Here is a 17,167-nt window from a genome sequence, read left to right on the forward strand (position 1 = left end):
CTATCAAGGACCTGCATAAGTTAGTGCAGGGCACAGGGATAGGAGAATGGGTGCAGATATAGAATGGGGACACACACTAGGCCTCACAGGTCGCAGTGTTTCCGGCAGAGGACGGTCCCTTGTTATGAAAAAAAAAACTTTATGGTATCCTTTTGTGGGTTTTAGAATTTGTGGACCTTAACCAACTAGAGGCAGGTGTATAATGAAGATGAAACTGAGGAAATGGAGGTGGATTGGTCACACATTAAGGCAAAGTGGCAACAACATCGCTGGCAGAGGTATTGAGTGGAACCCACAACGCAGTAGAAGAACTATAGTCGTGCAAGACACACGTGGCAAAGAACAATTTAAAATGAAATGATAGAAACATTAAACCGATCACGAAGAGATATTAAACCAATGTCAAATAACCGAATCAGCTGGAGAGCATTAATTTACTGAAACTTGATGCCTAATTCTAAAACTACAAAAGACCTGCTAATGATCAGTAGGGATACAGTGCGAATTACAACAGAAGAAACTAGAGGTGGGAATTCTAGTTCCTTGGGAGGAACTTGTTCCTTAGTTCTAGTTTCTCCAGAGGAATAGTTCCTTGAACTAGGTCTTTAATTCACAATAGTTCCCGACTAACATTGACATCCCCCTTGCTTGCTAATGCGTTTCGTTGTCAGTCAGAACTATTCTAAGTATGATCTGTATAATTTTTATAATGTACGGAGATATAACGAGATGTGTAATTGTGTATGTTAAAAACATATAGGTAAGTTTTATTGCAGATAAAAAAAATAAAAAATACTCAAATCAGAATTTAAAAAACTATATCACAAATCAGTTGGAGCAAATATTACAAAAAATTTACGAAAAATTGCATTTTTCCTCTCTTCAAGCTTTTTGTTTTTGTCTAAAAATTCAGAATATCTACTTCGTTTTATAAGATATTTCTTAATTTTAGGGACCTAAAGTGAAACATTCCCATAAAATATTTAAAAAAAAACTAAAAATCAAAAACAGTATCCACGACAATGTTCTGTGGTAATTACGCCGCGCCGGCTGTGCCAATAGGCAAGGCCGAATCCATCGTCGTCGCCTTGTATTATATCTCGGATCTTCCGACTGAATAGATTTCCTTGAACTAGTCTTTTAATAGTTCCTCTATGTCCGGATCCGATGACATACGGCTGGCACTCCCCACGCCTGCCTAGCATCAATCGCGCTGGCTGATCCATACGTAAACTAGTCTTTTATTTAGTTCCTTTAGGTCCTCTAGTTCCTTTAGGTCCGGATCCGATAACATACGGCATACGGCTGGCACTCCCCACTCCTGCCTAGCATGGATCGCGCTGGCCCGATCGGTTCGTACGTAAACTAGTCTTTTATTTAGTTTAGTTCTAGAGATGGGCGGTTATTGGTAAAAAACCGGTTATAGGTTAACCGGAATTATCTTTAAAAAATAATAACTTGACAAAATTAACCGACACAAATTAACCGGTTATTCAAATAACCTAACCTAGCAAAACTAAATATTTAGTTTTCCTATAGGTTTACTTACCTCTACACTCCATAGGTCTACTTCAAATTTAGATAATAAACTTAGTTAAATCGCATGATTAAATAGAGATTGTAGCAATGTAAGTATGTATATATACAAAATGAATTTAAATAAAAATGCTAACCTCACTTTTTTTGAGTAGAGATGGATATGATATTAAAACTAGTAATTACTTAACGTTCAAAAAACCACACAACTCACAAGTTCTACAATCTACAACCAAGTTATTTTAATCAAATACCAAAGAAAAATAAGGAGACTGAATGAATAGATAATGAAAGATTATCTTCATTCATTACTTGAACTTTAATTTTGTATTCTTTAGTCTAAGCTTCAAGAGAGACTTCAAACTACAAATAAAATATATTTACGGTGAAACGTGGGTGAAACTGGGCGAAACCATGGAAGACTTTTGAAGAACCGTTGAAAATCCGTTAAAGTCGGTTAAAATTTAAATATAGAATTTAGAGAATCTATTTGAAGTTAGGTTCGTATCACTTGGCTAGCTGGTGGCTAGTAGTAGTCTATGCCATTAGTACTTTGTTTTACGGCCTGACCTGTCAGGGCCATTTGGCCGTTGTTTTGATTATTATCATCAGGGTTCGCCTGATGCCTGATTTAATTTTGACATTTGATGTTTGATGTCATATATTTTCGTTTTGGGAGCGGGAGCGGGATCTCCCGTTATCGTCGTAATATCTGGAAGATCCGTGCCGTTCGCTCCTTCGAAATTTACGATTCAAACAGCTAATATTTAATTGTTACTTGTTTTAAACAAGTACGATTTTTTAAAAAATAACCGGCTATAGGTTATTGAACGTAATGCAAGGTTATTAGGTTAACTGGTGAAAAAAAACTACCTTTAAATAACCGGTTATTTTAGAGGAAAATACCGGTTATTCAAAAAACCGGTTACTTTTGCCCATCTCTATTTAGTTCCTCTAGGTCCGGGTCCGATAATGTACGGCTGGCACTCCCCACTCCTGCCTACCATCGGGCTACGAGCGCTACCCGATCCGTCGCCGTCGCATATTATTCTATATCGGTCACAGTCTCGGTCCCGGAATAGATCCTGAGGAACTAGTTCTTTGAGAAACCAGGAACTAGTTCGTTTCATTCCGGGGTCGGAATAGTTCACTGGAACTAGTTCGTTCACGAACTACACACCTCTAGCAGAAACTCCTTATAAATTCTCTGAAATAAGAGAGCATATAATATGCCATTGCGAGGCTCTAGATCGCCAAGCTACATCTACTATGCTCCACGTAGGAGTAGAGGACAAAATGAATGAAAATGAGTATAATTTCTTTTATATAGGATATAAACAATAAATAAGCGATATTATTCAAGCCGTAAACAATATCCGTCTGCGAATAGGCTCGGCCAAATGTACAGCTCGTAACTCTTCGTTCCTGTCAGAATCGATTGCGTAATGCAGGCATAGAGTATGCAAAGAAATTCCTTTGTTACTTATACGACACGCCGAGCTAAAGCACGGGCAATATATTTCGTTATGAATTCTAAAGAGCGGGTTCGCCTCGTCGACTTGTCCTGCACAGTTTGCATCTACTTGTCACACATTCGCCTCTTATGAACGCTGGGTCGTTAAGAAGTTCAGTTGCTCCGAACTTTACGTAATTCGGCCTGTGTTAATGTTAAATATTTTATTCGATAAGTTTAACTAAAGCGTATACAGTTGCTGGTAATGGTAAAGGGTTATCATTTTAAATCAAACCACAATTAGACAGGAGCGTATATATATTATATGGGTAATGGTTGATATTACCCCTGCCAGACAGACATTTATAAATATGCTTATATATACCGGGTGTTGCATCGTCGAGCGGGACATAGGAAAGTCCATATAAATTTTAATGGAGTCAATATTGGCTTCCCTAATTATTTTAGAGAATAATTCTATTTAGGTTTATTGAAGAGCATTAAAACCCACATTCAAAAGAATAACTTTAGATATTTTTGATTAGCCCGTTTACGAGTTATTGCCGATTTCTTTTTAAATATTTCTCCTTTCTTATGGCCCTGTATTTACTTATGAGCACCAGTCAAGGTAAAAGATAACTGTCAAATGAAGTTGTCATTTCAGAAATTTATCTATTTAGTGCTTTATTATTATTATTAAAAACTCATACCTACATCGAAAATATTAGCCATGAATTACACTACCGAAGAAAAAGTATTGATGATTAAATGGTATTATCAAGGAAATAGTTATCAAAAGGTGTCGGACATGTTTGCTGCTCTGTATCCGAATAGACCGATACCTGGAAAATCTACAATCGCAAGGAATATCCAGAGATTTGAGACCAAAGGTACCCTAATAAATAACTGCAGATGTGAAGCAAGGCAGGAACAAAGAGAAGATGCAAGAAATGATACCGACTTGGAAGTTTTATTGTGCGTGGAAGAGAACGATGGAAAGATCAGCACAAGGAAACTTGAGGATGAAATAGGAATAGATCACACTACAGCGTTTCGAATTTTGAAACGACATAAATACTATTCCTTCAAATATGAAAAGCACCAAGAGCTACGAGATGGGGACGAAATACGGCGGCAGGCGTTTTGTTTTGATATAATGGAAAGAGCAAACACGGATAGGGAATTTTTAAAAAACATATGTTTCACTGACGAATGCACGTTTACCTTAAATAATGAACCCAATGTTCAAAATTATCGATATTGGAACAAAGAAAACCAATACAGATTTGTGGAAACGCAATATCCACAGAAAGTAAATGTTTATTCAGAGATATTCGGACACAATATTATCGGGCCATTATTCCTTACGCGAAATTTAAATACAGAATATTATTTGGAACTACTCGAAAATCATATTTTACCTACTTTACATGATGCCGTTAGGGAAAATCAGGAAGTTTGGTACCAAATGGATGGCTGTCCGGCACATAGTACCTGGCTGTTCGGGAATATTTAGACAATAGTTTTAACGGAAACGTTATTGGCCTAAATAATACAGTAAATTGGCCAGCAAGGTCTCCTGATATTTCGCCAAATGATTTCTTTCTCTGGGGCCATTTAAAAAACATATAGATAAAAAATACCCAAATCTAGACGAGTTAAAAAATGCTATTTCTGCCGAATGCAATAGACTTTCAGTTTACCAACTAGCGAATGTAAGAAGAGAATTTTATGATCGCCTGGGTTATTGTCTAGCAGTCGATGAAGGAATATTTGAACATCTTCTTAAATCCTAAAGTTCTAACAATTTAATAGTAGGTACCTAAATTAATAAGTTATTGAATATTGTAATAATACTATAATTAACCTTGTAATTGATTACTTTATTTTACTTTAATTCATACTAATTTGTATTTATAAATACATCTTTAAGATTTCCGATGTAGGAATGAGTTTTCAATAATAATAAAACACTAAATAAGTAAATTTCTGAAATGACAACTTCATTTGATAGTTATCTTTTACCTTGACTGGTGCTCATAAGTAAATACAGGGCCAGAAGAAGAAATATTTAAAAAGAAATCGGCGATTACTCGTAAACGAGCTAATCAAAAATATCTAAAGTTATTCTTTTGAATGTGGGTTTTTTTTGTGCTCTTCAATAAACCTAAATAGAATTATTCTCTAAAATAATTAGGGAAGCCAATAATTGACCCCATTAAAATTTACAGGGGATTTTCTATGTCCCGTCCGACGATGGAACACCCGGTACCTATAAAATAATATATTGTCACAAAAGGAATTAATAATACCAACCAAAATACAAAACCCAGGCCAATCCAAATTCATCCCCCCCCCAGACTCAATCTCTAGATACTCCACTAACGGGAACAGTAATTGATCTAGGGGACATTTTAATCTTCATCAAAAAGCTGAAAAACAAGGGTCCAAAAATTGATTTTCTGACAAAGCCAAGATACCTAACCACTCAAAGGTGTATATTTTCTGAATCTATATAAAATTTCCTACAAATTCTGTAATTTTTATAACTTTATGACTATGTTTACTATGTTTTTAAGGTATTTGAAAATGAGCCATGAAAATTGGCGATTTTCGTCATGTCACCGGTTTTATTAAAACTGCTGTTACTAATTAAACGGTACACCATAAGAAAATATAGGCTATTGTAGTCATACGAGAACAGTAATTGATCTAGGGGACGAATTTGTAATCTTAGATTGACCATTTGATATCTCCAAAAGAGCGTTTGAAAATAAACAGAAAACAGAATTATTGTTGAACGTTGGTCTTATTGGCAAGGTATATCTATGAGAAAGAATGCCCCAGTTGATATAGGAAACTACGATATATATCACGGCAATCGTTAAAAGATTCACCTCATAACCTTCAATAAATATAATAATAATAATATATAAACACGGTAAAATTCATATTCACAGCGAATAAAAATCACGTTTACATGTGTACCTGTGATTCCGACCAAAGAGCAATTTTATTATTACATTAACCCTTAGACCACTAACCAATTTTATTTTATCTTCAGGTTTAGCGATATGAAGCTCTCAACTAACCGAACACACTCCAAAACAGCGAAACAAAAACACTAAAATGTGGCGAACCATCGCCAAAAATCAACCGACAGCACCACCGCTGCATTTGAACACCTAAACCTCCAAAAAACCCTGAAGATGAAGCCTATAACTTTCGAAAACTTGCGTCGCCTCATGGGCGGCGGCAGAAAAAAGAAAGACAAAGAATCATCGTTTAAAAGGAGCGATTCTTTCAAGAGAATCTCGATCAGGAAGAGTTACCTGGATAGGGGAAGAAGAAGATCATTCCCAAGCTTGAAGTAGCTACTCAGACAGTCACTGAAGAGGAATTACTGAGTCAGTTACCGGAGGAAGGCGTTAAGAAGGTTGATACATCGGTTCAAGTTGATAAAGTTGATTTAAATGCGACTATTAAGTCTGGGAAAGAGATAGCTTGTAGTAAAAACTATCGGAAACAGAATCAAGAAGGTAATAGCGTTGTGGCGTACAGTCAGTGGTTGCAGGAAATACGAAAAGAAGACGCTCCAGTTTCAACATCAATTAAAGGATCTGAAAGAACAATTATCTATGTCCCTGCATCAGATGAACGGCCTTCGAGTCCAGTAATACGACAACTGTCTTCATCTCCGGTTGTAAGGAAGAAAAACAACACTTCTACAACTCATATCTATAACCAAGTCACCTCAAACCTTTGTAGAAAGGAGAGTAATGATTCTGCAGTTGAGATGTTTCCTTGGGGTGATTCAACTGAAGTCAAGAAAAGTCCCTTGGTTCGAAGAAGATCACGACAGAGTCCTACACCGCTACTTCTACCTACAGATTCCGGTACTGAAGAGATGTGTTCTCTTTCGATAAGTTTAGGAAGAATTTGGATGGATGCTCCTCAAGTCATGACGCCTAGAAGTCTGGAAATGCCTAAGTCTTCTTCTGCTTCGAATCCACCACCAGCTCACCATTCGCTGGACAGTGCTTTGAAGGACCTTCGTGACGATCCTTTGGTGTCTAACCGGTTGCATAAACGTTCCACGCCTCCGGTGACGAGGACTTTGAGTTCGACCAGCAATAACACTACGTCGACTGGTTTGTTCTCCAGTAAGGATTCCGGGTTTAGTTTTTCGATAAGTGCTCCGCGTCTGAGTGATTTTCACGCGAATTTCGCCCCTAATGGGTCATCGACGAAAGGTTTTTTTCGGAAAAAGTCGCGGCCCAAACCGAAGTTGAGTGTGAGTCGGGATGGGTACTTCAAAAGGACTAGCGGTGCGTTGGTTGTGGACACGAAAAGGACCTCTTTGAGGCGGAGGAGTAGTAAGAAGAAGAAGAATAAAGGGAAGAAGAGTAAGAGTAAAGAGAAGGATAATGGTAAGTTGATGCTGATTATTTGATTTATGAGATAACACTGGCCAAGTCTTTGATAGTTCAACCCCAGAAATACGCCTATGAGGTTTTTTTCGCGAAAAAAAATTGAAATTTCGAAAATTTTGGAAATTTTTTTTTAGTTTTTAGTTAAAAAACATAATTTCTTGATAATATGGCAACATAGGTATTAGATTAAATTTACAAGAAAGACTATCCAGAAAAGATCCAGTGCAGTGGTTCTCAAAGTTTTAGCAAAAAATATATTTTTTTAAAATTTTCAAAGTAAAATAACTCCGTTATTTTGGAGCGGATTTGAAAAACGATAAGGGGAAAATAATATGTTTCTTTTATCGAGATCAATACCACCCCTTAAAATACTTGCACTTATTTCTGGGACACCCTGTAGTTATGAGTTTAAATAAAATCATTTTTAAAAATACGAAATGATCAAAAAAGATAGAAATAGTTTGGTAATATTGTGCTAAAAGACGTTAAAAGAAATAACTTCTTGATATCAATTTCAAAATGTATTTTATTTTACAGGGTGAGTCAACGATAAATTAAAGTCCATTATCTTATTTGTTTCGAGGTTTACAAAAAAATGTCAAATATAAAAGTTATAGGGAAGGTTAAAGATACACATTTTTGAAGTTATTATAGAGTATGGGTGATTTAAAACATGTTCTTAACGTATATTTTTTTTTAAAATGCAACGCGCTCTATTTTTATTTTTATTTTTTAGATTCTACCTAAAATTCTATAACTGTTATATATACAGAATTTGTTCAGAACTGTATTCCGGAAACTTTGGCACTATTCTCAGATAATCAGTAAACATGTTTGTATTATTTCTGTTTCATTAACAAACTAAAAAAAACTCAGCTTGTTTTAATTGTATAAAATTTTGTATGAAATTTGTATTTATTGTTGCCGACTCTGTATATTTCGTATTATTGATTTTTAAATAATTCAGCTTAGGTAAAATACTGCAATAAATATTATTATATAACCAATACGTATGTTGTTGATTTACTAGAGCCTCTAGTTTTGTTTGAAAACGAAAAAATTAGTGTTGTAGTGTGTAACAATAATAATTTTCTAAAGATTATGCTAGCCTTCAAAGATGTGTCATGAGAAGAACTATAGAGCAGTGGAAACCATTGCACATTGTGATTAGTAGATATGCGAATGCGACAGTGATTAGAATGGTCATTGACGGAAACAATATTGAGAGAATTGTCAGCTCAGGAGCTTGGAACACCCTCAAAAGGAAAATTCCACCTCTCCAACTCCCAGTGGATGACATATCAAGAATGTTCAATGTTGAGAAACACCTCATTATTGTAGTATTGGGCAACAGAAGAGTTGGAAGAGAGAAACGTTTGCTCAGTAGTTAGAAGACCATACCATAATATGGTATATCGATGCTTCCAGAACCAAAGCAGGAACAGGGATAGGAGTATCTGAGCGGAATACTTCCAACCTACGGGCACTAGGGTGATTCAATAAAATAAAACATTTTCTTGCAAACAGTCTCAAAAGTTTCAATTTGACGTAAAAAGATACCACTTAAAATTTGAGCTCTTAATATTAATATTAAGACTGCCCACATCACGCTTTTCTATTTTCCATAAGAATACCATGGAAAAATTTTGTTCTGCACCTTATGAATTTTATTGCTATCCTACCGTGTGTCATAAAAAAATATCGTTTTACTTATTTTTATATAGAATTGAACGTTCTACAAAAAAGGTCTCTTATGATTTTCCGAGAAACCTAATAGTTTAAGAGTTATTTGAGGCCAAAGTTCAATTCATCGCAAATTGTAAGGTATTTTATGCATTACAGCAAATTTGATGGTTTTATTGGAACAAATCACCCAAAAAATTCATGTTTATCTTAAATTTAGTTTCTTAGACATTGTTAATAATTTTCGGTAGTCGTCCAAAGAAAAATCGAATAGTTTGAAGATTTATTATAATTTTTTTTATGAAAACAAAAATCACATTAAATTTTTTTCTGTTCATCCAATAGTTTGCAAATGTTTTAAAAGTCATTGTAACTACATATACAGGGTGGTCCGAACTGCTAGTTCCTTAGTTCTAGTTCCTCCAGAGGAATAGTTCCTTGAACTAGGTCTTTAGTTCACAATAGTTCCCGACTAACATTGACATCCCCCTTGCTTGCTAATGCGTTTCGTTGTCAGTCAGAACTATTCACAGTATGATCTCGTATAATTTTTTATAATGTACGGAGATATAACGAGACGTGTAATTGTTTATGTTAAAAACATATAGGTAAGTTTTATAGCAGATAAAAAAAATTAAAAAAAAAAACTCAAATCAGAATTTAAAAAATTATATCACAAATCAATTGGAGACAAATATTACAAAAATTTACGAAAAATTGCATTTTCCTCACTTCAAGCTTTTTGTTTTTGTCTAAAAATTCAGAATATCTACTTCGTTTTATAAGATATTTCTTAATTTTAGGGACCTAAAGTGAAACATTTCTATAAAATATTTAAAAAACAAACTAAAATCAAAAACAGTATCCACGACAATTTTCTTTGTAATTACGCCGCGCCGCGCCGGCTGCGGCAATAGACAAAGCCGAATCCATCGTCGTCGCCTTGTATTATACCTCAGATCTGCCGACTGAATAGATTCCTTTTTTTTTTTTTTTTTTTTTTGTGAGGGGTGGTTGAGAAAAATCTTTTACTTTTTTTTAGACGAATAGTGATCATTTCATGACCATCTCGAGAGAGATGGCCATAGGAATAACCCTAGAGCAGTGTGGGACTCGTGTTGATACCCGCTAAAAAAGTCCACCTCAGAGGAATCAGTCGCCGAAGATGTATCAGCGCCATATTATTCCTGCTAATATGTGGGGAAAACTGAATAGATTCCCGTGAACTAGTCTTTTAATATAGTTCCTCTATGTCGGATCCGATAACATACAGCTCGCACTCCCCACGCCTGCCTAGCATCAATCGCGCTGGCTGATCCATACGTAAACTAGTCTTTATTTAGTTCCTTTAGGTCCGGATCCGATAACATACGGCATAAGGCTGGCATTCCCCACTCCTGCCTAGCATCGATCGCGCTCATCGATCCGTTCGTACGTAAACTACATTAGTATTTAGTTTAGTTTAGTTCCTCTAGGTCCGGATCCGATAACGTACGTCTGGCACTCCTCTCCTGCCTACCATCAGGGGCTACGCGCGCTAGCCGATCCGTTGCCGTCGCATATTATTCTATATCGGACACATTCTCGATCCCGGAATAGGTCCTGAGGAACTAGTCCTTTGAGAAACCAGGAACTAGTTCCTTTCATTCCGGGGTCGGAATAGTTCATTGGAACTAGTTCGTTCACGAAATACACACCTCTATATTCTACAGATAAAAATAAGTAAAAAACTTTGTATAAATGTATGTCCTAAAATGCTTAGTTTCGGAGATACAGGGTGTAGAAGTTTAATTTTTATTTCGATTTTTACCAAATAATCTCTGAAGTAGCGTCAATATTTGGATGAAAATTGGTTTCTTAGTGTTTTTTGACATGAGAAATTTGATTTTGATGTCAATATGACTCCTTCTAGTAGAGGGCGCCACCTACATATTTTTTAACTTGTTTGAAGAGTAATAACTTTTCGTCCGTACCTGTATAAAACTACTGAGTAAAAAAATATACATTTACGACGCTTTTTACGTAAAAAAGGTCTCTTTCTAAAAATCGCTACGAGTAATGGTTATCGAAATTTTCAATACCTGTCATCATTGACATAAATTAAACATGTTGACTAAATAGCTATTAGACTGAAATCATAAATTTGAAATGTTTTTGTGCCAAAAGTTCAAGAAAAACTGTTTTATCATCATATTCGCAAAATAATGTATGATTAATGTAAAAAAAATAAAAATTTTCTAGATTTATTATTTCACTCAATTAACTATCTACTCCACGTGCTTATTTTTTGTCAAAAATTACATGTATTGACTATTTCCATTCTAAATATCTCGAAAACGGTTGCTCGTAGCCATTTTTACCAAGAGATATTTTTTACGTAAAAAATCACGGAAATGTATATTTTTTCACCTAGTAGTTTTATACAGGTACGGACGAAAAGTTATTACTCTTAAAAACAGTTAAAACACATGTAGGTGGCGCTGCCTACAAATAGGAGTCATATTGACATCAAAATCAAATTTCTCATGTCAAAAAACTTCCAGACACCAATTTTCATCTAAATATTGACGTTACCTCAGAAATTATTTGGAAAAAATCGAAATAAAAATGAAACTAGAATTGTACCTGTATCTTCGAAACCAAGCATTTTAGGACATACATTTATGCGAACTTTTTTAATTATTTTTGATGACAAAAATAAGTAAAAAGATCTTTTTTATGACACACGACAGGCTACCAATAAAATTCATAAGGTGCAGAACAATTTTTCCGTGGTATTCTTATAGTGGAGTGATTTAAGCCCTTATGAGATACAAACCTCGGAAATCATTTACTGTGAACGAATTTTTATAAAACTTTTTGCATTGTATTGTTAATAAGATATATTACAAAGTTTTACCTATTTAAATTCGTTGCTTTCACTTTAGTATTTAAATAAACACACACATATACAAATGCATACATACAAGATGGCTCCGTTTTCCGAAAAAGCTCTGTATCAGAATTCCTATTTCAGATTTTCACTCCAAACCTTTTACAAAATATATGTTTAATGGTAATTCACATTTCAAAAATATTTTTATAGATATACAGGGTGAGTCGAGTTTAGTGAATTTGCTATAAAATTCTGGTTCCAAAAATACCTTAATACCATAAAGTATATTAAATAGTTTATGAATTATGACCAGGTCCATGAGGACGTCAATATAGACGTCCAGGAATATTCGTATGAGAACTTCTAATCCAGACGATCGACTTATTGTAAGTTTATCGCTAAGAAACCGCCTGGATTGCGATACCCCTGTATTATTTTACCAAACCTTCCTCTCGTTCTTTCTTTGCGTTAAAGCACTTCCAGCTCTTTGCAAAGTTCCCGATGTCGCTGATGTTGGCTTCTGCTGCTTCCTATAGGCCCTCCAAAAAACCTTGTAGCAGGTGCTCTATGGTTTCTTCTTCCTCTCCGCATTCTCTGCAGTAGTCGTTGTCGGAAACTTTCCATCTTACGAGGTTTACCCCCGTGGGACAGTTTCCAGTGACGACACCTACAATTATGCGTACTAGGTCTTTTTTGTGCTCTAGTAGTTGTTTTGTCATTTTGCTATCTATCTAACAGTGGCCATAGTCTTCGAGCTGTAGCGCAGTCCTCACGGTGTTGCCACATCTCTTGCTGCTTTTGATTGTAGTTCCTATAGCCCCCTTCAGTGTGTTGATCGTCACAAGTGGTGGGTTATCTGCTACGGCCTCTCCCCTGGCCCCGTCTTTGGCGAGTCTGTCTGCTTCCTGATTGCCCGCACCACATTGCTGTGGCCTGGCACCGGGCACAGAGTAGCCCCGCCCCGACGCAGCCAGGACAGTGCTTCTCGGCATTCCATCACAGTTTTCGATCTCACTGATTGCATCGCGATGCTTCTTAAAGCGGCCAAGCTGTCTGAGTATATCACTATATCCCCTATTGGTCTATCAGCAATTTTCTCTCTTATCCTTTCGCCGCTTCCTTTATGGCATAAACCTCTGCTTGTAGAACATTACAGCCATCCGATAGCCTCAAAGATCGTCGGATGTCTAGTTTCTCTGAGAAGATGCCTACACCTGTGCCCCCTGAATTTGCGGAAGCATCTCTTGAGTGTTCATTACTCGGTTGCTTTCCCATTCTTCTCTTGTCGGGATGCGAATCCTTATCTTTTCTCCAAAATCATGTTTGAAAAAGTATAGTCCGTTTTCTGCCCTTAGCAGATGTGACCTCGTGTTCACTCATGATTTTTCCTTTATCACTTTGGCAATATCCTCGAGGACTGTTGGTCTGGTTCCACAGATTGGATTCCTTTAATCTTAAAACCTTTAGCGGCCAGATCCTTCACGAGCCAGTCGATTGACTGCAAGTCCAGAATTGCTTCTATACAGAGTGATTTAAAAACGTATATTTCTTAACGTATATTTTTTTTAAATGCAACGCGCTCTATTTTTATTTTATTTTTAGATTCTACCTAAAATTCTATAACTGTTATATATACAGGGTGGTCCGGACTGTATTCCGGAAACTTCGGCAGCATATTCTCCAGATAATAAGTAAACATGTTTGTATAAAGGTATGTCCTAAACTGCTTAGTGTCGGAGATACAGGGTGAAGAATTTGTATTTTTATTTCGATTTTTTCCAAATAATTTTTGATGTGACGTCAATATTTGGATGAAAATTGGTGCCTGGGAGTTTTTTAACATGAGAAATTTGATTTTGATGTCAATATGACTCCTACTTGTAGAGGGCGCCACCTACATATTTTTTTATGTAGGTGGCGCCCCCTTATGTCGTAATGATATCAGGACAGTTACTTCAGAAATTATTTGGAAAAAATCCAAATAAAAATGAACCTCCTACACCCTGTATCTCCGAAACTAAGCATTTTAGGACATACATTTATACGAACTTTTTTACTTATTTTAATGTGCAGAATATGCTGTCGAAGTTTCCGGAATACAGTTCGGATCACCCTGTATGATGTCATATACCTAAAATTAATACTTTTTGTAATATTTCATGGTAGTTTTCAGAGGGGTAAAAATTTGCAGTTATTTGGCCATTGTTTCTGATATTGGACTTCTAAAATTTGGTAGGAGAATTTTTATATAGATGAAGAAAAAGATATATGTAAAGATATTTTAGTTAGATGCTACAGGGTGTTCAAAATCTATTTCCGAATTTCAACTACTTAAAATTAAAAAAATCTAAACATTTTTAAATTAGCATCCAAACGAGCAAAACCAGAATAACCTAAACTATTTCAGTCGTTATTGATCGCTCTGTATCTTATTATTGTTCCTTAACATTTAAACCTGTTGACCAGTGATATCTCTCGAGTTAGATTTCAGTTTTAACTAAACCCGCACTTATTTAAGGTACCATCCGAAGTGACATCTACCAAGTGGTCGTATCCCGACCTCAAAGAGCTGTGGCAGCCCTAAAACTAGACCCCATGATCTTCGTACCGCCAGAAAAACGAAAAGCTGGTTCCCAGAAACCCCTGTTCAAAACGAAGGAAATTCGTACCTTAGCTTCAATGGATACACCTCTTTATGCTACGACCCGTAGTATGGGCAGTACCGATGAAGGATTATATGAGAGTTTGCCAGGGGATTATGACTATCTCACTGACGAGGAGGAGATCAACTTGGAGAGTTTTTCTATGGAGAGGGAGCAAGTGGAGGAGACCAGGGAGATTACTAGTGGTTACGGGGTGGTACGGAAGTACTGTAAAAGGGTTGAGGAGGAGAAGAAGTTTACGAAGAAGGAAGAGAGGTACTACTTGTTTTTTTTAAACAGATACAGTGTTTCAGGGTATTTTCAGTATCATACGGGCATTTTTATTAAGTAATTTGGCTCAAATTTCACTTTTCGTTACTATATGTATGTAGTTGCTACAGGGTCTGGCAATAGTGCGACGCCGATCTGTAGCTCCTATATAGATTAAAAAACATGAGGTTTTTTCTTTAAGTCCAAACCTAAAGTATGTGCCTGGATGTATTTCAGGAAAATATTTTAACTTCTATAGGATGGCTCAAAAAAGTGTGAGTGGATCGGAATGTTTTTTTAATGGAACACCCTGTATATTATTGCATTGTTGGCTTTCTTTCCGATCGCTTTACATAATCTTAAGATATAAGTAAATATATTTCGATAATGTTAGAGATATTAATAAAGAAATAAAAAAAATATATATTTTTTAACATTCCTTAAAAAAATTATTACAAATACGAGAACTGTCCTGAAATCAAAACTATATTAGGTATTTACTTTAGATGGTCTAGACTTACTTTTCTATAAATATAGTAATCTTAAATCATACAGGGTGTTCAAAATTCTACGCCAAACTTTCTAAAATATAAAATAAATAAAAAAACAAATAAAAAAAAGGAAAAAATAAATAAATGGAACACCCTGTATTTTTTTATTAGACGGAGTGTAATGAACATTGTTTGTATTTAAAGTAATGACACGCAGTATTATTTATGGCTCTTTCAAGGGTAAAATTATGAGAGAAAAATCATTGGGTGGTTTTGATAAAAATTTACTGTCGAAAATGGCATGTGAAATATGAAACCGCGAATATCTGCAAAACCGTTAAAAATGTTGAAGTATTCTAAATATAAAAAATGTTCATTTTTTAATTCTCCATCTACTGGAAAAATAATATACAAGGTGTTCCATTAAAAAAAAGAAAGTTTGGTGTAGAATTTTGAAGATCCTGTATAATTTACGATTCCCATATTTATAGCAAAGTAGGTACAGACCATCTAGCGTAAATACCTAATATGGTTTTGATTTCGGGAGAGTTTTTGTTAATATTTTTGTCTAATAAATGCTGAAAAATATGTTTTTTTTCTCTGAAACTATCGAAATGTATTTACTCATATCTTAGGATTATGTAAAATGATCCGAAAGGAAGCCAAAAATGCAATAATATACAGAATCACCCCGATCCACTGGCACTTTTTTTAGCCATCCTATAGAAGTTAAAATATTTTCCTGAAATACATCCTAGTACATACTTTAGTTTTCCCAAATTTCCCAAGTTTTTAAATTCCCAAATTTTTTAATCTAGGAGCTACAGATGTCCGACTTACCATTACCGGACCCTGTAGATTAGTGTTGGGAATAATCGGATGACCTCAATCCTCGAGGATTCCAATAATCGGATGATCATCCGAGGAATCCTCGGTCATATAATTTTATCGATCGATCGATACCCGAATAATGATCGGCGCATTTTGCTTGCTGTTTGTTCACACATTGTTAGCATGTACCTGAGAAACCGGAATTATATTGTAATAAAAATAAATAATTACCTATTTTAAATAGGTTTTTTCATAGTTTTTTTTATATCTTCGTGTATATAATTTGATGGGAGAAATACACTTTATATAGGTTAATACACTTTATATATAGGGAGAAATATACTTTTGGTAGGTTGTGCTTAAGAACATGCTTATTTTGTTTATTTAACTCTTATTTTGAGATTTCTCTGGTAATCTTTCAGGTCAAATGAAAACAAGTAATTCGGGGAATCTCAAGAAGTAATCCTCGACGATTGACAAAAATCCTCGAGACATATCGATCCCATCACTACTGTAGATACTGATAAAAAATCACGATTTTTTTACATGTGGATGGCTGAAAATTGGTATGCTAATGAAAAATTAAAAGTTATTTTTTTTTAATTTCGACCAGAAATTAGATATTTCTTTAAATCTCATATTTGACAGATGCAAGGAAACTTTTTAATTATCCCTATGTATATATATTAATCGGTTTAAAACGTTCTACGTCTTCCGATGCCATCTCTCCATGCCTGTCTGTCTCTCCATTCACCGTCTCCGAGAGATCTTTTCTCCATAAACGTGTCAATCCCTTCCTGCCAACTTCTTCTCGGTCTACCCGGTTTTCTTCTTCCTGCAGGTTTCCAGTTTATAATTTGCTTTGGGATTCTTATTTCTGCCATTCTTTGGACATGCCCGTACCATATGAGTTGACTGTTCTTTATGTCGTCCACTATCGTATGTTTAACTTC

General features: G+C 35.4%; 1 protein-coding gene across 1 annotated transcript in view; it reads left to right on the plus strand.

The window, feature by feature from the left end:
- Positions 1–14,974, plus strand: part of LOC115886677 — a 189,672-nt gene extending 174,698 nt beyond the window's left edge. The window contains exons 2-3 of the mRNA XM_030905931.1: positions 6,054–7,419; positions 14,499–14,974. Coding sequence (XP_030761791.1) covers positions 6,786–7,419; positions 14,499–14,974 — 1,110 coding nt within the window. The 5' untranslated portion in view covers positions 6,054–6,785. The remainder of the gene's footprint in view (positions 1–6,053; positions 7,420–14,498) is intronic.
- Positions 14,975–17,167: the final 2,193 nt, after the last annotated feature.

This window comes from Sitophilus oryzae, unplaced genomic scaffold (assembly GCF_002938485.1).
Source record: "Sitophilus oryzae breed Bouriz unplaced genomic scaffold, Soryzae_2.0 scaffold_494_pilon_pilon, whole genome shotgun sequence".
Classification (NCBI taxonomy): domain Eukaryota; kingdom Metazoa; phylum Arthropoda; class Insecta; order Coleoptera; family Curculionidae; genus Sitophilus; species Sitophilus oryzae.